The sequence below is a fragment of the Scyliorhinus torazame genome, chromosome 6 (assembly GCF_047496885.1).
Source record: "Scyliorhinus torazame isolate Kashiwa2021f chromosome 6, sScyTor2.1, whole genome shotgun sequence".
NCBI classification, from domain to species: Eukaryota; Metazoa; Chordata; class Chondrichthyes; order Carcharhiniformes; family Scyliorhinidae; genus Scyliorhinus; species Scyliorhinus torazame.
The window spans coordinates 160,847,482-160,869,050 of record NC_092712.1 but is presented as its reverse complement, the minus strand read 5'-3'; the positions used below and the strand labels follow the sequence as shown (position 1 = coordinate 160,869,050).

Here is a 21,569-nt window from a genome sequence, read left to right as displayed (position 1 = left end):
TGGAGTATTAAATGGTCCAGGGCAGCTAATTCCGATGGCAACTTGTTCACTGTGGACTGATCAGATGGCAGGAAGAGAATTTCCATCCTCTGAAAAGTCCTGGCCATGGAAGTGCACCTGTTACTGCACTGTCATTCAGTTTCCAACATCAATTGTCTGACCACGGTCGGGGTCAATATGGATATACGTCCGTTCAGCACTGGAAGCTTCCAAATGCATGGCACATTCTCAACAGAGGGAAATGTCATGTCACATGTCCTTGTGCGGAGTCTGCAAGTTCTCCCGCTGTCTGCATGGGTTTCCTCCGGGTGCTCGTGTTTCCTTCCAAAAGTCCCGAAAGATGTGCTTGTTGGGTGAATTGGACATTCTGAATCCCTCCGTGTACCCGAACAGGCGCCGGAGTGTGGTGACTGGGGGATTTTCACAGTAACTTCATTACAATGATAATGTAAGCCTACTTGTGACACTAAGAAAGATTATTTTTATTGAATCCAAGCCCTAGAGGTAAAAAGAAAATCAGTATTTATTCAATTGCACTAGACAATGTCCATCTCATAATTTCTAAATCTGTGGATATTAATCCACTTGAATTATCCTCAGTTGCCTGGCCAGCATAAAAAAGTAAGACTCTTTGTGCCTCTTTTTAAATTTTCATTTCTAGAGATATAGATACATTTATGTCTCTGTAACATAAGTTCAAAAAGCACAATGAGCAGGATTCTCTGTTTTATCCTGAAATCACAAAATACGATTTGGCGGAGAATAGGATCTGACGCTAAAACCGCGGCGGGCACCAATTTGACGGCAAATCGCAATTCTCCGTCACCTCGACAGCGGCATCAATGCGCTCCGGAAAACACGTAGAGTAAACATTGTTTGCATATCATTATAATAATCTTTATTAGTGTCACTAGAAGGCAGAATCCGCAGTGCTAACCAGGGGCATCATGTAGCACAGGGGTATACACCATGCTAACATCTCGGCCTTTCACTCCCTGCAGACAATGGATATTGAAATTTAACCAGCAATGCTGACCTTCCTGCTGGTCGCCGCAGCCTGGGGGATGCCCTGTGGCTGTAAGAGCTGGAGCTGCTTGAGGAGGAGGAGGAAGCTGCAGCAGTGGAGCATGCAGCAGGGGAGTGTGCCACAGAGGAATAGGTGGCAGCCTTCCAGGATGGAAGGAGAGTTGCCCAACAGGCCGAGGAGGATGAGGTGCCAAGGAGGCGCCGCATGTGGCCTCGGGTGTACTGGCACTGCCTGTTATTCAAGGACCTACCGGACCGAGCATGCCATTGAAGATTCCGGCTGAGCAGAGAGACAGTGTGACATATCTGCCAAATGATGGCACACCTGGCAATGCGGAGGTATGAGGGCGAACACCCGCTCCCGGTGGCCATCAAGGTGACGGTTGCATTGAACCTTTACACGACAGGGTCCTTCCACGCACTGAGTGGTGAACTGTCCGGGATCTCAGAGCTCGGTGCACAGGTGCATCCACGCTGTCTTGGAGGCCCTATAGACCCAAGCGGCACAATACATCCATTTCAATGCGGACCAAGCACACCCAGCAGCCCAGGCAGCGGGTTCGGCGCCATCGCCAGGATGCACCGGGTCCAGGGGTGATCGATAGATTGAATTATTCCACTTTCGAGCACCTGCAGCTGACAGGCCACTCTACACCAACCAAAACGTGCAGCTGATATGTGACCATCAGCTGTGCATCATTCACCTCTGCGCCCGATATCCGGGCAGTGTGCTTGATGCCTTCATCCTGGCACACTCAACGATTCCTGACATGTTTGTGATGCCTCCCCCGGCTGGGTGGTTGTCTCCAGGGTGACAGGGGTTATCCACTGCGGCCGTGGCTGATGGCACCTCTCCGGAGGCCACAGACCGATGCGGAGACCCGCTACAATGACGCCCCTGCAGCGACCAGGAGTATGATCGAGCGGTGCTTCGGCCTCCTGAAGATGCAGCTCAGGTGCCTGGTCCACTCTGGAGGGGTCCACCAGTCTGCTGATGGGAGGGCCTCCCGCATCGTGGCAGCCTGCTGCGTCCTCCACAAATCGCGCGGCAGAGGGGTGACGTGATGAAGGAGGAGGATGAACACCAAGCCTCGTCCGACAAGGAGGATGCTGGGGAGAGTGAGGATGGACAGGACATAGAGCCCCGGCAGGCACGGGAAGCTGCACAAAGTGTGTGCCAAGGCCAACGCACACGGGACGCTCTAATTGCATCCAGGTTCACCGACTGGGGGGGTGGGGTGGAGGGAAGAAATGGCTAGGGGCATGGACCCTGTATCCCACCTCATCCCCTCACTCCCCGGCCACACTCTGCCTGCAACTCCTTCCGTAATACATACCTGCCACACTACAGCGTGTGGGCCCTAGTATCGGATTGAGTATAATGACAACCTGCTCTGTGATGACCTCTGGTGTTCCATATCATTTGACAATGTCTGACTCCTGCCCACGGTAGCACTTTCTACCGTTCATCTGCGTGATCCCTGCATGCAAGCTGACCATTCCATCATACGGTCCCATCGGATCCCCGGGGTGACGGTCGTGGAGAGGGTCGGGAGGGGGGTGAGAAAGGCAAGGGGGAGGGGGAGAGGGGGGAGCCCAGGCCCCCCACAGGGTTCACCCATGCCCCGCCCCCATACACAATCTCCCTGGCCAGCCCAGACCAGCTCACCCATCACGTCCATCAGACAGAGCTCCGAGGAAGGTTGAAACGGTGGTAACAAGTGTTTAATGTGAATAAATATTTACAGGTTTGTGCCCGAGCCCCTATCACTAAACTGTGCACCTGTGCCAATTAACTGGTATCTATGTTTCTTGCCTTATGGCCCCATCGCTACATCTAGGTGGTTCCCCAGATGGTACAGCAGCAGTGGAGGCAGCCTGCTGTGATTCCCGCCCTGAGACATGGGTACCCTCATGGCAACGTCTGACTCCTGCTCACCGTAGCACTTTCCACAGTCTACCTGGGTGATCCCTGGATGCGAGCCGCTATTCCATCACACGGTGCCATCGGATCCCTGGGGGACGATCGGCGGGGAGGGTGGGGAGCCTAGGTTACCTGCAGGTCTGACCATTCCTCCGTCCCACTGCCTCTCTGGCCAGGCCAGCCCACCCGTCACACCCATCTGGCAGAGCAAAGAGGCAGATTGAAACAGTGTTAACAGGTGTTTAATGTGACAAAATATAGAGTCATGCCCTAGTCCACATAACTAAATTGTGCCCTGCACCCGTGCCAACTTAACTGGTCTCCAACCGTCTGGCCTTATGGGCCCTAATGTACATCTAGGTGGTTCCCCAGAGGCTCCACAGCAGGCGTGAAGGTGGCCTGCTGTGACTTCTGCCCTGTGACCTCGGTCCCTGTTGGCGGGCGTCTTCTGTGGTAACTGGGCCTGGATGGGCCTGCCTGCTGCTCGGGTGTCCAGGGTGGCGTGTTGCTGCCCTGTTCTACGGTGTTTCGGCACCCCCCCTGCGGGAGTCACCAGCACGGGCCCCTTCACCTTCTCCTTCTTCGGGATGTCCAATGGCCCCCAGGCTACGCCATGGGATGGGGGGGCGAGCAGAGCTTCCCCACCTCCTGGTGCTGCCAAGCCTGGAGGCCCACTCTGGTCTCGACCAGGGTCCGCATGCTCGCAGCCATGGAGTACAGGGAGTGGACCATCTCCATCTGGGACCATGCCACATCACCCTTGACTGTGCCACCATCCTATGGGTTTGCATCACATCAGCCAGTGACTGTGCCATCTCCCTCTGAGACTTGACCGCCTCCCTCCCTGTTTGCGCCATATCGGCCAGCGCCTGGGCAATGCCACCGACGTTCCCAGCCATGACCTGCTGTGACTGGACCATGCTCAGGAGCATCGCTTCGATGTCTAGATGACTTGGACATGGTTGCCTGTGAGATGGCAACCCTGTCCCGGGCATCGGCTAGTGCGTGCACAGAATGCCTCAGGCCTTGGACATGCTGATCCATAGCCAAAATCGGCACCCCAATGCCTCAACATGGACGCCACCTGTGCACTGTTGGCCTGGGAGGCACGCATTGTCGGCACCATTTCCTGCTGATGCTCGTGGTTGAACTCCCCCAACTACACCTGCAGGTGCTGGATGCTTGCCGATAACCCCTCGGGTAGTCCCTGGCTCTGTGACTGCATCTCCACCATAGATACACATCAGATGGGACTGTCCATTCCGGAGGTCCTAGACCCATCTGGATGGCAGTTTGTTCCTGAGGACGGCCTGCCCCCCGACCGTCGGCTCCTTTGGTTGCTCCTACCTTCATCTGCTGTTCTGGATCAGCTGTATGGTGAGAATCAGATAATGTCCCAGGAGCTTCTTCACCAACATGCCCAACTGAGATGATATCTCTGGGATGGTGGAGGGTGACAGCTGTGACGGAAAATCACTGTCACCCTCCAACCCGAGCTCTGGGGTGTCCTGAGGCTCGGGCGTCGGGCTGGTGTCCGAGCTGCTCTCATCGCTGCTCGGCTCACGGGGTTGGGGCGGTGGGCTCCAGCTGTGGCACTGGCTGGGGACGGGGGACACCAGATGGACCCGCGCCATCACCAGCACGTCCTGTAAGACACAAAACCAGACGCATGATGAGATTGCAGGCCGGGGGGTGGTGGGCGTTGGGAATGACAGATGGACTCGCCCCATCTCCAGCAAGTCGTTCAAGACACAAAACAAGATGCATGATTAAGACTGTGGGCCGTGTAGGTGGGGGGTGGTGGATGGGTATGGCTTGGGGGGTAGTGTTGCCACATGAGATGGAGAGCTGCAACTAAGCGGTGTCTTGCTTCCTCACCTGCGGCTGAACTCCACCTTGGCGACCTCGCTTTCCTCCGGTCCGCCAACCACGTCCAGGGCCCTCTGCTCTGCCACAGTGAGGGGCCACAGGTCCGGCAGTCCCCCTCATGTCTTCTCCTGCTCCCAGTGGTTATGCGCTGCCTTCTCCTGATGTGAGGGGGGCAAGCAGAAAACAACGGTGTTAGGCAGTCTGCCACTTACAGCCCAGGGGGTGGGTAACTGGTGGCCTCAGTGGCCAGGGCACCCAGCCATGGCGGCCAGTTTGGGCGCCAACATGTGGTGCAGGGTGGGGGTTCGGCACAGTGCTCAGGCACAGTGTTACCTACTCATCCTGGCCGCCCTGAGGAGGTCGTGCAGTTTTTTCCGGCGCTGCAGGCTGGTCCGGACGGTGTTGCCCACTGTGCTGACGGCCTCTGCCTCATGCACCCAGGCAAGGCGAACTGCGGCAGCTGGCAGCCTCCTTCCCGGGCTGGGGTACTGGGTCACCCGCCCCTCCTCCACCGTGTAAAGCGGATTTTCAGCTCGGCATCGGTAAACCGCAGGGCTTTTCTCCTCGATGCCTTTTGGTTGGCTGGGATGGTGTGTGTGGGGAATGAATTGTGTTTATGCAGCTGGAGCTTGTCAGCCCCCTGAATGTCAATCGTGGAACCGACGAATCCAGCACTGTTTCTCATTGGAATCGCTTGTGTTCCACCTGCCGTCGGTACTAGCCCCTCCACAGTAGCAGAATCGGGACAGGTGCAGCAGCAGTTTTTCTGTTGTGAAAATCCACGGATTCTGCGTTGGCGTCGACAATCTCAGAAATGAAGAATCCCAACCAATGTCAGCAATCTTAGATAGTGTAACATCTAAAGCAATGATGCATTACTTAAATTTACAGTTAGCTGTTGCGAAAATGTCTTATCAGCAACTTTGACTTGACTGGTTTCTTTCTGATATGTTTAAAAAACAATTTCATGAATAATCCAATTTTCTAAAACCATTGCTGGAACTGTTGATCTTGATATATTCCTTCGTAGAACTCATTAAGATAAAAGGCTAAATTCAAAGAGAACCCATGAATTATGGATAAATGCCATTCCATTTTTGTTACTATCAATTTTGCAACATTGAGTTATATTAATCATTTCAAAGTGAATGGTAGTCATTTAAATTACCACATAAAATGACAATCATTGACCTTTAACCCCCCATTTAAATTAACCATGAAAGTGGAGAAAATCGTCCCTTCTTTTTAAAATTAATGTTTTGATTGAATTGAAGAAAATAAGAAATAGGAGCAGGAGTGGGCCATTCAGCCCCTCGAGCTGACTCACTATTCAATAGATTCTGGCTGATCTTCTCCCTCAATTCCACTTTCCTGCACTATTCGCTTATCCCGTCAATCCATAGTATCCAACAATGTACAAATCTCTGCTGTGAATATATTGAACAACTATGGCCGAATCTCTCGAGGAGCAGCAGTCACTGAGAGTATTCTGCTCCACACCTACTTTTCTGTGCCATGCTGGAGCGCCGCATTTCTGGCAGTGAGTTCAAACATTGGCTTCTTCAGAAATGCAGACTGTACCTCCAATCTGACTACCCCCTTGTAGTGCTGGGTCATCAGGGAAGACAAGCCATGACCCTTCTTACGCTACCAGCTGCCATATTCTGGTAAGTGTTCACTACCACATTGGAAAGCTGGAAGATTTAAACAGCTTTTCAGCATTTTCATGAAGGAGTGTCTGAGTGAATGAATGGATGAATATGTATTTGGGTAAGTGGGCTACAGTGGGTTTGATAAGTGGGTAAGGGAGTTGGGTGTGTGGGTTGGCAGGTAAGTAAGGTGGTTGATGGGTAAGGTGGTGAGATTGGGTCAGGAAGTTTGGAGGGTATCGGGTGCTTGAGGGGAGTGAGTCTGGGGTCAGGAAGGAGAATCAGGTGGTGGGGTTAGGTTAGGCTGGGGCTCGTGGGGTGGTCAGTGGGGGTGTGGGGTGGTGAAGGCAGGTGGAGATGTTGGGTGCAATCTAATTGAATTAATTCTAAGTGTGGTAGCAAGCGGGAACAGCGGGTGTTTCCCACCGACCAACCTGTCGAGGCCTTTACAGGTATCTAATGTTAATTAGAGCGCATAATGATGCCCCATGGGCTTCATGCCGCAGAAGACCAGGTCCACGATTCAGAGATACTGACCTGACCAGGCTCATGGATGTGGTCAAGTCCAGGAGGGATATCCTGTTCCACCGAAGGGGTCAAAGGGTAAGGCACAGGTCAGCCAGTGTGGTGGCAGCAGCTGTTAGCTCGGGGAGTCTGACCAGGAGGACCACCACCCTGAGCCGCAAGGAGATCAACAACCTCCACCTGGGTTGCATGAGTGAGTTGGCATCAGGGCCCTGCCACCCTCTCAGATGCCTCCCCATAATGACCCTGCACCTGGCACCGACCCCCCAGCACACTGCTGCGCCAGTGCCTCAGCACAGTCTCACTCCCTACGACGAATAAGCCCTGGAGTTCACGGGGATGGCCGAGGACAGATCAGTCACCAGCGTCGAGCTTTGCCTGCTCTGCAGAGGTAAATATCCACCAACCCCACCCAGATGACTTGTCACATGTGAGTTCATGCTAGGAGGATGATCCTTCCCTCTCACTGACCACATGGCCATTCTCCAGATCTACAGCTGGTGGTATCGGCCCATCCGGGGTGCCCCCTCTCTTGCGCCCCCCCCCCCCCCCCCCCCCCCCCCCCCCCCCCGGCCACCTCCCAAGAGAACACCTTGGAGGAAAGATCCGAGGATGCCACCATGTCCCTGAAGTAGGCGGCCCTTTCCGGGATGCTGCAGAGCATGTCCCATTCTCAGGTGGACCTTGCAGAGGTGCTCCAGAGCACGTCCCGGTTACTGAGGACGCTGTCCCAGACGCAGATGGACATTGGTGAGATGCTGCAGAGTATCGCCTGCTCACAGAGGGCATCACCGAGGGTACTGACACCATTGTGCGGACATTGGGGGAGCCGTCAGCGCTGGCAGAGTCAAATGGTGGAGGGACATCCGGAGCTTAATCCCACTGTCTCTCCATCCCAAGGTCAACCCCAGGGCCCTACAGGCACTGATCGGGAGGAGGGAGCACTGAAGGCCAACCTGGGACCTCTTACAGGGATACGATGGAGGTCACAGGCTCTGCTGAATCCCGCCACCTGACAATGGCGCGTCTCGGCGTCAGCAGATTAGGATAGCACGACAAGGCATGTGCCAGTGGCAAGTCGACAGGGGACCTCCAGCTCCAGGCCCACCGAAGGACACCTGCCAAGAGCATCAAAGGCCACAGGATGCGGTAAATAGCAGGCTGCTTCCACATCTGACTTGTAATCTGGAGACACACCTAGACGTAACAGTAGAGCACAGAAGGCTGAAGCACATTTAAGATCACTAAGAGGGCACTGGGGGTGGGGGGGGACAGGAGTGTGGAGGGGCACCCTCAGAAGCTAGGGACAGTTGGGGGTCACTATTGTACTATGCCCGAGACATGTGATGCCTCTGTCGCATTGCAGGCAGGCCTGCATCCCCCATCCTCCAGTTGCTTTCTGCCCTCCGCAGATCCAAGATCCAAGCCCCTCAGGCTCCCTGCTACTAGACCTGAGCAGCCGCCCTTGAGACACACCACATGCACATGATGGGTGTGAGTGCAGGTTATCATCACCCTCCTGCCTTATATATTGGTCCGCTGACAGTGCTGACACAGGCCCATCATCCTTTCGTGATGTAACACAGACTCTGGGAGGGTGGAACAGGGCGATATGGGGGTGGGGGGGATGTAATGGGAGGCACGGTTGTGGGGAGAAGGTGGGTAGGATGGGGAGAGGGAGTGCAAAGATCGATTAAGTCACATCCTATGAGAAGCGGGCAGGGATGAGGTGCTCCCTGGTCCTCGCCGCCGTGGCCTGCCATCCATCCTCCGGCTGCTCCCGTGGGTCTTCCCTGGGCTCATCCTCCAATCCTTCCTGGTCTGGCAGTCCTTGCCCTCCTCCTCCTTGGTGGCCGTAAGTTCCTCCACCACCACCACCTCCAGCACGTCGTTCTGCTGCTGTGCCAGGTTATGGAGGGCACAGCAAACCACCACAAAGCAGGCAACCCTCCGCGGAGGTGTACTGCAATGGACCACCAAAGCATTTGAGGCATTGGAACCGTATTTTAAGCAGTCCAATGCACTGCTCAATGACAGCCCAGGTGTCCACATGGGCTTTGTTATATCTCTGCATCCGTCTCCAGCCTCCTTTCTGCTGACATTAGCCAGGTCCAAAGTGGGTACCCTTTAGCTCCCAAGAGCCAATAGATCACCTAGGAGTGTCCCTTGAATATGCTGAGGATCTCTGACTACCCCAGGACGTAGTTGCCATGCATAATATAGAACATAGAACATAGAAAATACAGCACAGAACAGGCCCTTCGGCCCACGATGTTGTGCCAAACCTTTGTCCTAGATTAATCATAGATTATCATTGAATTTACAGTGCAGAAGGAGGCCATTCGGCCCCCTAAGTCTGCACCGGATCTTGGAAAGAGCACCCCACCCAAACTCAACACCTCCACCCAACACCAAGGGCAATTTTGGACACTAAGGGCAATTTATCATGGCCAATCCACCTACCCTGCACATCTTTGGACTGTGGGAGGAAACCGGAGCACCCGGAGGAAACCCACGCAGACACGGGGAGGACGTGCAGACTCCGCACAGACAGTGACCCAAGCCGGAATCGAACCTGGGACCCTGGAGCTGTGAAGCAATTGTGCTATCCACAATGCTACCATGCTGCCCTTAAAAACAAATAAATCTACACTATATCATTTTACCGTAATCCATGTACCTATCCAATAGCTGCTTGAAGGTCCCTAATGTTTCCGATTCAACTACTTCCACAGGCAGTGCATTCCATGCCCCCACTCCTCTCTGGGTAAAGAACCTACCTCTGATATCCCTCCTATATCTTCCACCTTTCACCTTAAATTTATGTCCCCTTGTAATGGTTTGTTCCACCCGGGGAAAAAGTCTCTGACTGTCTACTCTATCTATTCCCCTGATCATCTTATAAACCTCTATCAAGTCGCCCCTCGTCCTTCTCCGTTCTAATGAGAAAAGGCCTAGCACCCTCAACCTTTCCTCGTAAGACCTACTCTCCATTCCAGGTAACATCCTGGTAAATCTTCTTTGCACCTTTTCCAAAGCTTCCACATCCTTCCTAAAATGAGGTGACCAGAACTGTACACAGTACTCCAAATGTGGCCTTACCAAAGTTTTGTACAGCTGCATCATCACCTCACGGCTCTTAAATTCAATCCCTCTGTTAATGAACGCGAGCACACCATAGGCCTTCTTCACAGCTCTATCCACTTGAGTGGCAACTTTCAAAGATGTATGAACATAGACCCCAAGATCTCTCTGCTCCTCCACATTGCCAAGAACTCTACCGTTAACCCTGTATTCCGCATTCATATTTGTCCTTCCAAAATGGACAAACTCACACTTTTCAGGGTTAAACTCCATCTGCCACTTCTCAGCCCAGCTCTGCATCCTATCTATGTCTCTTTGCAGCCGACAACAGCCCTCCTTACTATCCACAACACCACCAATCTTCGTATCGTCTGCAAATTTACTGACCCACCCTTCAACTCCCTCATCCAAGTCATTAATGAAAATCACAAACAGCAGAGGACCCAGAACTGATCCCTGCGGTACGCCACTGGTAACTGGGATCCAGGCTAAATATTTGCCATCCACCACCACTCTCTGACTTCTATCGGTTAGCCAGTTCGTTATCCAACTGGCCAAATTTCCCACTATCCCATGCCTCCTTACTTTCTGCAGAAGCCTACCATGGGGAACTTTATCAAATGCCTTACTAAAATCCATGTACACTACATCCACTGCTTTACCTTCATCCACATGCTTGGTCACCTCCTCAAAGAATTCAATAAGATTTGTAAGGCAAGGCCTACCCCTCACAAATCCGTGCTGACTATCCCTAATCAAGCAGTGTCTTTCCAGATGCTCAGAAATCCTATCCTTCAGTACCCTTTCCATACTTTGCCTACCACCGAAGTAAGACTAACTGGCCTGTAATTCCCAGGGTTATCCCTAGTCCCTTTTTTTATCATCCATAATGTAATATCTGTAAGGAATTGAGAGGGTGAGAGACTGACAATCAGCTATAACTTCCACTAGAGACGGGTATAAAAGACAGACTCAAGCTGAGTTCCCGCCTCTTCGTGGATGTAGTGACTAGTAACCAGAGGTAGAGAGAGTCAGCTCAGAATGCAGGTGTTGTTAATCATAGTTTATATATATTTAATCTTGTTTATTTAATCTCTAGTTTAGTTGTTGAAGAGAGAACAAACTCACAGTTTATTTGTTTGCATTACTCAATAAATAATTTGCTTTAACTGGAAGAGTTTGAGTGTTTATGAACACGAAGTACAGGATCATCTTGGTAAGAAGCAAATAAGTAACATATATTACTCAAGGTAATATAACATGAGATATTTAACTTCACTTTTAGAGTCCATGAGATTTTGCTGCTGGCACAAGGACAGGCACCATTGAACTTTGAAATCCATACTGCATGAAAACCCTCAACATCAATCACGACAAGAGAGGAACTCCAGCCAAACATCAGAGAAAATGGTGGCACCAGTTGTGGGTAGGAATTTGCCACCACCACGATATGTGGTTTCAGGAGCAAACAGCATCAGCAGAGGTCATCCCACACCAGTGGCAAGGGATGGTTTCATGTCCGGCACTAGTGGCAGACATTGCCTCTTTGGAACTGGTTTGTTGAGCCATCAAAAGAACTGCAACAGATTAGATTTTTCCTTTGGTTGAGTCTAAAAACCTCAGACCATGAGCACATTGAGAATCTTTGATCAGCAAAAAAGAGCAAGGAGTTTTTTGGGGTGTGTAGTTTGAATCAGAAGTATTTCTCTCAGAAACTCCGGTGGCTACCATTCAGGTGATCAACACTGGTGTTTCCCGTGGTTTTGGATCTCAATCCTGATATTCAAGCTTGAAGTCAGTGGACTGGTCCACATTCAAGAACTCAACGGCCAGCCTAAACGAGCATGCCACTACCGTCACAGACTTCCATCAGCAGGTGTGTAGAAGAGTGCGTGCCAAAGAAGGTAGTACATATGTTCCCCTACCAGAAACCATGGTTTAATCGGGTCTGAGCCATTCAAGACATGTGACACTGACATGTACAAAAAATCTGGGTACAACCTCTACAAAGCCATCAGGGATGCCAAGAGACAATACCAGAATAAGCTAGAATCACAGACTAACGACAAGGACTCTTGTTGGTTGTGGTAAGACTTAAACAACATAACGGGCGACAAAGCAAAGCTGAGTAGAATCTCCGGCAGCACCGCATCCCTCCCTGATGAACTAAATGCATTCTATGTTTGTTTCAAGCAGGAAGCCAGCAAACCGTTGTCAGCTGCCCCAGAAGCCTCAGGCACACCCATAACTACCATCACAGCTTCCAAAGTCAGATCGGCATTCTTGAAAGTGAACGCACGGAAAGCAATGGATCCTGACGGAGTTCCTGGCTGTGCATTCAGATCCTGCATGGACCAACTGCGGGGGGTTGTTCGTGAACATCTTAAAACTCTCCCTACTCCGTTCCGAGGTTCCCACCTGCTTCAAGAAGACCACCATCATACCGGTGCCAAAGAAGAACCAGGCATCGTGCCTCAACAACTACAGTCCGGTGGTCTTGACATCTATCATTATGAAATGCTTCGAGAGGTTGGTCATTAGGCACATCAACTCCATACTCCCAGAATGCCACTGCAATTCGCATACCGCCACAACCGGTCCACAGCTATCGCCCTGGCCCTATACTCATCCCTGGAGCATCTCGACAACAAGGACTCTTACGTCAAACTCCTATTCATTAACTACAGCTCTGCCTTCAACACATTAATCCTAGCAAAGCTCCTGTCAAAACTCCAAAACCTAGGACTTGGCTCCTCACTCTGCAACTGTATCCTTGATTTTCTGACTCTAGGCCACAATCAGTAAGAATAAACAACAACACCTCCTCCACGATAGTCCCCAATACCGGGACCCCGAAAGGCTGTGTACTTAGCCCCCTACTATACTCCCTATACACTCACAACTGTGTGGCAAAATTTGGCTTCAATTCCATCTACAAGTTTGCTGATGACACGACCGTAGTGGATCAGATCTTGAACAGCGATGAATCAGAATACAGGAGGGAGATAGAGAACCTAGTGGCATGGTGTAACAACAACAATCTCTCCCTCAACATCAACAAAACAAAGGAGCTGGTCATTGACTTCAGGAAACAACATATCGGACACACCACTGCCTGTATCAACATGGCCGAGGTGGAGATGGTTAACAGCTTCAAATCCCTAGGTGTGCACATCACCAACAGTCTGTCCTGGTCCACCCACGTCGATGATACAACTAAGAAAGCAGAAAAGAGCCTATTTTCCTCTGGAAAATAGGGAAATTCGGCATGTCCACATTAACTCTTACCAATTTTTACAGATGCAGCATAGAAAACATCCTATCTGGATGCATCACAGCCTGGAATGGCAACTGCTCGGCCCAAGTCTGCAAGAAACTACAGAGAGTCGTGAGCAGAGCCCAGTCCATCTCGCGAACCCACCTCCTATCTGTTGACTTTCTCTGCATCTCCTATTGCCTTGGGAAAGAGGGTAGCATAATCAAAGACCCCTTGCACCCAGGTTATTCTCTCTTCCAATCTCTTCCATTGGGCAGGAGATACAAAGTTCTGTAAACACGCACTAACAGATTCAAAAATAGCTTCTTCCCCACTGTTACCAGACCACTGAATGACCCTCTTATGGACTGAACTGACCTCTCCACTAATGTTCTCTACTGAGTAGTACCACACTCTGTATGCTTCATCCAATGTCTGTGTCTATGTATTTACATTGTCTATCTATCGGATGTCCTATGTTTGTTTTTCATGTATGGAACAAATTGTCTGGACTGCACGCAGAACAGTACTTTTCACTGTACCTCGGTACACGTGACAATAAGTCCAAATCCATATCCAAATGTTTGCCCTTTTCAAATGCCCTGGCTATTCTATACTTATAATGTTTTCAGTAATTCCTTATCTGCAAATTTGCAGCTGAACAGGGGGACTTTAAGAGAATGCTTGTGTATCAGCCGGGTAATTGAGCAGAGTAACATCGTAGCCTGTGGTGTTCACATCTCCTGAATAAAGCTCTTAATTCTGTTGAACCTCCACGGCCAACTAAAGTCAACCCTGCAAACATCACACTGGTGCTCTGTTCAAAGTGAATGGGTTGACACCAGCACAGAGAGGAAGTCAGTACAACTGCAGTAAATCATTCAGTAAAGCTGGTTGGAGATGCATTCCACAATGCCAGACAGTGTTATGATTGAAATCTTAACAGAGTCATTGAAGCCGACATTGAATAGAAAATTCACTTTGACCAGCAATTTTCACAGTTCTTAATGAGATTTGATTCAGTGACTAATTTGAGGAATTAGCAGGCAATGATTTTTTTGGCAGTTACATTAAAACACCATGCACCTTCTCTTTATCTCACAGAGAACTATGTCAAGTTTTGCATCGACTGAAAATTATGATGAAATTACAACTGAACCATCATCTGTTGAGACTGCAGAAAATCTAATAAGGCAAAAGATAATGAATGCACAGTTTAAGTGTTATGAAAAAATGGTCAGGGATGCTTCATATAATAAACCAGGTAAGAGACAAGTTGGTAGCACTTGCATTCTTTAATAACATGATTGATTAAATTGCACCTTCCCTTCCATATTAGCCGATATTGTTAATTTTTCTATTTCTTCAGGTACTTCCCACTTCTTCATTGTTGGCATCATCATCTTCTCCTCAAAAAATGACTTTGACCCCATCATCCGTGTAAATTACTGTCCCACCTCAAAACTCCCTTCCCTTTCCAAATTCCTTGGGAGGGATTTTGCCCCTCAGTGCACTAATGAAAATCTGTTTATCCCGCTGGCCGCAATGGTGAGTTTTCATGCCGTATAATTCACTTCCCATTCATTATATTTGCGCAGGAAACACTCGCTAGATCGCATGCAAGTGCGAATTCCTTGAAGATTCTTTAAATTAATTAAGAGGTTATCGCCTCCCAAGTCCACAGCTATCTTTCCTGGAACTCCAATGTTTGAAACACTCCAATCAAAATTCTACACTCACCACAATTCCAAAGTTACGAATGACATCCTACAGCTGGTACAGGGGCAGCACGGGAGCTACAAGTGGATAGCACTGTGGCTTCACAGCGCCAGGGTCCCAGGTTCGATTCCCCGCTGGGTCACTGTCTGTGTGGAGTCTGCAAGTTCTCCCCGTGTCTGCGTGGGTTTCCTCTGGGTGCTCCGGTTTCCTCCCACAGTCCAAAGACATGCAGGTTAGGTGGATTGGCCATGATAAATTGCCCTTAGTGACCAAAAAGGTTAGGAAGGGTTACGTGGATAAGGGGAAGTGAGGGCTTAAGTGGGTCGGTGCAGACTCGATGGGCCAAATGGCCTCCTTCTGCATTGTATGTTCTATGTTCTACATGACCATAGCCGAGGCAAACTAACCCTCCATGGCCTGTCTACAGACTGTCATACGGTTGATCACACCATTCTCAACCAAAGCCTCTCCGCTATCCAGCTGGTTGAGACTGCACTCATTTGTTCCCATTCTTATCTATTTAATATTAAACTAAGAATGCTCTGAAATGGCTTCTCTTCCTGCTCCCATACTTTTACTTCTAGTATTCCCCAAGCAGCTATCCTTGACCCCACTCCTATTTCTCATCCGAGATTCTGACCACATAGCCGTAGCATCGCTAAGTCCACCAGCTTCAACATCCATGACACAGCCTGACTCTGACCCTATTTCAGCTCATCCACTGCTGAAAGCCTCACCCATTTCTTTGTCCACTTTGATCATTCCAACAGTCTCCCACATTCTGCCCTCTGTAAACTTGAGGTCATCCAAATTGCTGCTATTTATGTCCTTACTCTCACCAAGTTTCTTTCACAAATCATCCCTGAGCTCACTGACCAACACTGGCTCCTGCTTAAACAGCACCTCAATTTTAATATTCCCATTCTTCTTTTCAGATGCCACCATAACTCACCCCCCCCCCGCCCCCGCAGACTCACAACCCTCTGAGATATCTGTGCTTCTCTAATTTTAGTCTCTTGAACATTCACAATTTTAATTGCTTCACCATGTGTGTCTGTGCCTTCAGCTGCCAAAAAAATAAGTCCTGGAATTTGATTTTCCTCTTCTGTCCCAATATTTCCTTATGTGGCTGTGTCAAATTTACTCTGTAACGCTCCAGTGATGCAGTTTGGGATGATTTATTTCATTAAAGGTACTTTATAAATACAAATTGTTGTTATGAATAACACTAGATATTCGCCTTTTGTTTCTGACATTCCAGGTCTATATTGTAACAGAACCTGGGATGGATGGTTATGCTGGGATGATACACCAGCTGGAACACTAAGCTTGCAGAGCTGCCCAAACCACTTGAATGACTTTAATGAAACTGGTAAGAAAGTTACATCTTTGTCCTATTGTAATTCCTGAGGATGCTACGGCTGTTCTATTCCCACAAAGCAATGAAATATTTATGGTGGGGGTGATTTTGAGCCCGTGTTGTCTGTGGGCGGGATCGTCGACACGTCGACAAAATCTGAGGGAATCGGAACACTCGAATCTCACCAGTGAGATCGCAAATTCCGATTTTCAACCACCTTTGTTAGCGGAGCAACATGGAAAACGCCGTTGGAGCACTCGCTCCGGGAATTCCAGCCACCTTTATACTGGGCCCGAGGGGAGGCGGAGCCATCGGGCAGTGGTTTACCACATTACATGTAATACAGTAGCCGTTTACCACAATACACATATTATACACTACAGTGGTTTACCACATTCACCCCCTGTTAAAAAAAAAGAGTCCAGCAGAGGTGAAGTGGACTTAAAGATCAAGTCTGTCGGGGGCCTTTACCTTCCTCCGTGATCGCCTCAGTCCCGGCTGTGGTGTGGGCACCGGTGTCGAGACCTGCGCGTCCGGGAGCGTGTTGTCCTCTTCTTCACCCAATAGTTGAGTCGGTGGAGGGGGGGGCAGTGTATGGGCAGGGGTGGTGGTGATGTTCGCCGGTGGGCCTGCAGATGCCAAATCCCAGAGGGAGACTGTGTCCTGTCACCCGTCATGATGTGCCACGTAGGCATATTGTGGATTGGCATGGAGGACCTGGACCTTCTCGATGAGGGGATCTGATTTATGCCTCCTCACATGCTTCCGGAGGAGGACGGGTCCAGGAACTCCAGGATGGGAGCGAGACCCCGGAGGTGGACTTCCTGGGGAAGGCAAACATATGTTCCTGAGGGGTCTCGTTGGTGGCACTGCACAGGAGCGACCGGATTGGGTGGAGCGCATCAGAGAGGACCTCCTGCCAGCGGGAGACTAGGAGACTTCTAGACCGTAGGGCCTGGAGGCCTTCCTGACCGTCGCGTTGTCCCTCTCCACCTGTCCGTTGCCCCGGGGGTTATAGCTAGTCGTCCTGCTGGAGGCGATGCCCTTGCTGAGCAGGAACTGACGCAACTTGTCGCTCATAAAGGAGGAACCCTGATCGCTATGGATGTAGGTGGGAACCCGAACAAGGTGAAAAGACTGAGCAGAGCCTTGATGACGGTGGCAGAGGTCATGTCAGGGCATGGGATGGCAAAGGGGAATCTTGAGTATTCGTCAACAATGTTGAAGAAGTACACGTTACGGTCAGTGGAGGGGAGGGGCCCTTTGAAGTCGATGCTGAGGCGCTCAAAGGGGCGAGAGGCCTTTACCTGTCTGGCCGATAGAAGTGCGGTTTGCACTCCGCGCAGAACTGGCAGTCCTTGGTCACGGTCCTGACCTCCTCGATGGAGTAAGGCAGGTACGCATTGAGCTGCGTGTACCGGTTGATGGTCTGACTGTAGTCGATGACCATCCGGTGCACCTCCCCATTCTTAACGACCACCACTTGGGCTCTCCAAGGGCTGGTATTAGCCTCAATGATCCCCTCTCGTAGGAGTCGCTGGATCTCCGACCTGATAAAGGCCCTGTCCCGGGTACTGTATTGTCTGCTCCTAGTAGCGACGGGCTTACAGTCCGGGGTGAGGTTAGCGAAGAGCGAGGGTAGGGCAACCTCAAGGGTCGCGAGGCTACAGACGGTGAGGGGGGGGGCAGGGGTCCACCGAACTTTAAAGTAAAGCTTTGGAGATGGCACTGGAAGTCAAGCCCCAGTAATAGGGCAGCGCAGAGATGGGGAAGGACGTCGAGTTTAAAGTTAGTGTACTCTACGCCTTGTGCAGTAAGGGTCGCGACACAGTACACCCGGATTTCTAACGAATGTGACCCGGAAGCCAGGGAGATTTTCTGGGCTGTGGGTAAAATTGGGAGGGAGCAGCACCTTACCGTATCTGGGTGTATGAAGCTGTCTGTGCTCCCGGAGATGAAAAGGCAGGCCGTCTCGTGCCCATTGATCCGCACGGTCATCGTAGATATTGTGAGTTGATGAGCCCGGGACTGATCGAGCGTGTTGGAGGCGAGCTTCGGAAGGTGATGGGTAGGCCGGTCAGAGGTAGTGGCGGCCAGCGTACGACCGGGTGAGCAGGGCTCCCGGGAGGCTGCGGAGTGGTCCTAAGATGGCGGCCCCCATGGATCGCGCGTGTCGGGTTGCATCGGAGACGGCGTCAAACATGGCGGCCCCCATGGGTCATGCGTGGCGGGTGGAGTACAAGATGGCGTCAAAGATGGGGCCCCATGGGTCGCACGTGGCAGGTGAAATCGAAGATGGCGGCGAAGATGGCAGTGCCCACGGGTCGCACATGGCGGGTGACGCGGCAGTTAGGTGCGGCCCCGACAGGCAGCAGGCAGCGCTGCTGGGCCTAGGAGTTTTAGGGCGAGATCGGGCCTGGCAGGCTTTCGCAAAGTGGCCCTTCCTCCCACACCCATTGCAAGTCACGTTCCGTGCAGCGCAGCGTTGTCTGGGATGCTTACCCTGGCGGCAAAAGTAGCAATTCAGGCTTCCGGCATTGGCGGGCTGCTGCGCGGCACAGGCTTGCGTCACACTCGAGTCGGATGGTCGCGGCGCCTACGAGGTCCACGAGGGTGTCGTGCGGTCGGAGGTGTAGGCCTCCATGTTCTGGTAGGCCACCTCCAGCGGGTTTGAGAGCTGCTCTGTCTCTGGGAGGCTGAGTGTACCCCCTTCTAACAATCGCTGGCGGATGTAGTTCGATTTCATGCCTGCAACATAGGCGTCCCTGATCAACAGCTCTGTGTGTTGGGTAGCCAATACCGCCTGGCAATCACAGTTCTGGCTGAGTACCCACAAGACACGGAGGAATTCTGCTAGTGATTCCCCAGGGCGTTGTCGTCTCGTGGCAAGAAGGTGCCTAGCATACACCTCGTTTACAGACTTCACATATTGTCACTTCAGCAGCATTATCGCCTCTGTATACGAGGGGGCGTCCCTGATGAGAAGGAAAACTTGCGGGCTCACCCGTGCATAGAGGATCTGCTTCCTTTGGAGGTCGGTGAAGTCTTCAGTGAAGGATCCGAGGTACGCTTCGAAGCAGCTTAGCCAGTGCTCGAATGTTGCAGTGGTGTCGGCGGCCTGTGGGTCCAGCTCCAGGCGATCAGGCTTGAGCGATGAATTCATCTTAGAAGTTTAGTTTATTAAATTGATGTGCCATCAATGAACACAAGACGAGTAGTGAACATAACTGAGGTTTTAATAAACTAAACAGAAAGCCTCCTGACCTCTGATCCCGAACTGGGTCAGAGGCAGAGACCAGCCACCTGTATACGGGTCCTGAGGGGAGGCGGAGCCATCGGGTAGTGGTTTACCATATTACATATAATACATTAGCCGTTTACCACAATACACATATTAAACACTACAGTGGTTTACCACAGTTCCCAGACATGACCTGCTGTGACTGGGCCTCGCTCAGGAGCGCAGCTGCGATTTCTAGGTGGCTCTCGCATATGGCTGCCTGTGAGGCTGCAACCCTGTTCTGGGCCTCGGCCAGCGCCTGCACAGAATGCCCCATGCCTTGGACATGCTTATCCATAGGCAAACCCGTCGCCACAAATGCCTTCATCGCGGACGTCACCCGTGCGGTGTTGGCTTAGGTGGCACGCATTGACGGCACCACCTTATGTTGCTGCACGCACTTGGACTCCTCCAATTGCACCTGCAGGTGCTGGATGCTCACCGACAACCCCTCATGTAGTCCCTGGACTGCATCTCACCAACGATGGGACTATCCATTCATGAAGCCCGATACCCGTCTAGACAGTAGCTATTTCCTCGGGTCGGCCTGCGCTCCGACCATCCGCCCCCTCGGGAGTTCCTACCTCCACCTGCTGTACCAGATCAGGTGTGTGGTGCGCAGCAGAGAGTGTCCCAGGAGCCTCTTTACTAAAGTGCCCAACCGAGGTGAGTGTCTCTGGGATGGTGGATGGTGTTAGAGATAGCTGTGACGGGAAGTCAGTGTCATCCTCAGTCCCAAGTTCCAGGGTGTCTTGTATCTCGGGTGGAGGGCTGGTGTCCAAGCTGCTCTCCTCGTCGCTGCTCGACTCACGGGGGGGGGGGCTCCGGCTTTGGCACTGGCTGGGGCGGGGGCACAAGGTGGGCTTGCCCCATCTCCAGCAGGTCCTGCAAGACACAAGACAGAATGCATGATTAGACGACGGGCCAGCAGGGAGCGGGGGTGAGCGTGGGGGTGAAGGGATGGTGGGGGTGTTGTAGGGTGAGGGTGGTGTGGGGTGGGGTGGGGTGGGATGAGTGTGGTGAGGGGGTGAGGTTGGTGGGGGGTGAGGTTGGTGGAGGGGTGGTGTTGGTGGGAAGGTTGACACACATGTCACTGGGAACCGCAACTAAGCACGGTCTCACTTCCTCGTCCATGGCTGAACTCCACTCCGGCGACCTCCCTTTGCTCCAGGCCGCCTACCATGTCCAGGGCCCTCTGCTCTGCCATGTGAGGGGCCGCAGGTCCGGCGGTCACCCTCCTGTCTCTTCCCGCTCCTGGCGGTTAGGGCGGCTTTTCCCTGGGGAGGGGGCAAACACAAAACAACATTATTAGACAGTCTAAAGCATGCAATCCAGGGATGGGTAGCTGGTAGCCTCAGTGACCAGGGGGCCGGGGGCCGGCATGAGGGGCAGGGTGGGGGTTCGTCCGACCTCCGGGTTGGGGGGTGGTAGGGTTACGGTTGTGTGGGACAGCAGTTGGTGCCAGGGGCACGCTGCTGCCTACTCACCCTGGCCCCCCCTGAGGAGGTTGTGCAGTTTTGTCCAGCACTGCTGGCTGGTCCGGACGGTGTTTCCCACAGCTATGACCACCTCTGCCACTTGCGCCCAGGCACGGCAAATGATGGCGGCTGGCAGCCTCCTTCCTGGGCCGGGATACAAGGTCACCCGCCACTCCTCCACCGCGTCCAAGAGGCTCTCCAGCTCAGGATCCATGAGTTGTGGGGCCGTGTGTCTTGCTGCCGCCTCATTGGCTGGGATGGTGTGTATGGGGAGTGAAGTGTGTATATGCAGCTTGTCAGCTTCCTGAGTGTCAATTGCGAAACCGGCAAATCGGACACTATTTCTCACTGGAATTGATTGTGTTCCATGTGGTGCACTGCGGTGCTAGTCCCTCAACA

The 21,569-nt window shown here is 51.8% G+C and overlaps 1 protein-coding gene across 1 annotated transcript in view; it reads left to right on the top strand.

Moving 5' to 3' along the window:
- The window catches only part of calcr (calcitonin receptor), a 546,460-nt gene that overhangs the window by 240,141 nt on the left and 284,750 nt on the right, over positions 1-21,569 (top strand). The window contains exons 3-4 of the mRNA XM_072509015.1: positions 14,438-14,597; positions 16,314-16,424. Coding sequence (XP_072365116.1) covers positions 14,438-14,597; positions 16,314-16,424 — 271 coding nt within the window. The remainder of the gene's footprint in view (positions 1-14,437; positions 14,598-16,313; positions 16,425-21,569) is intronic.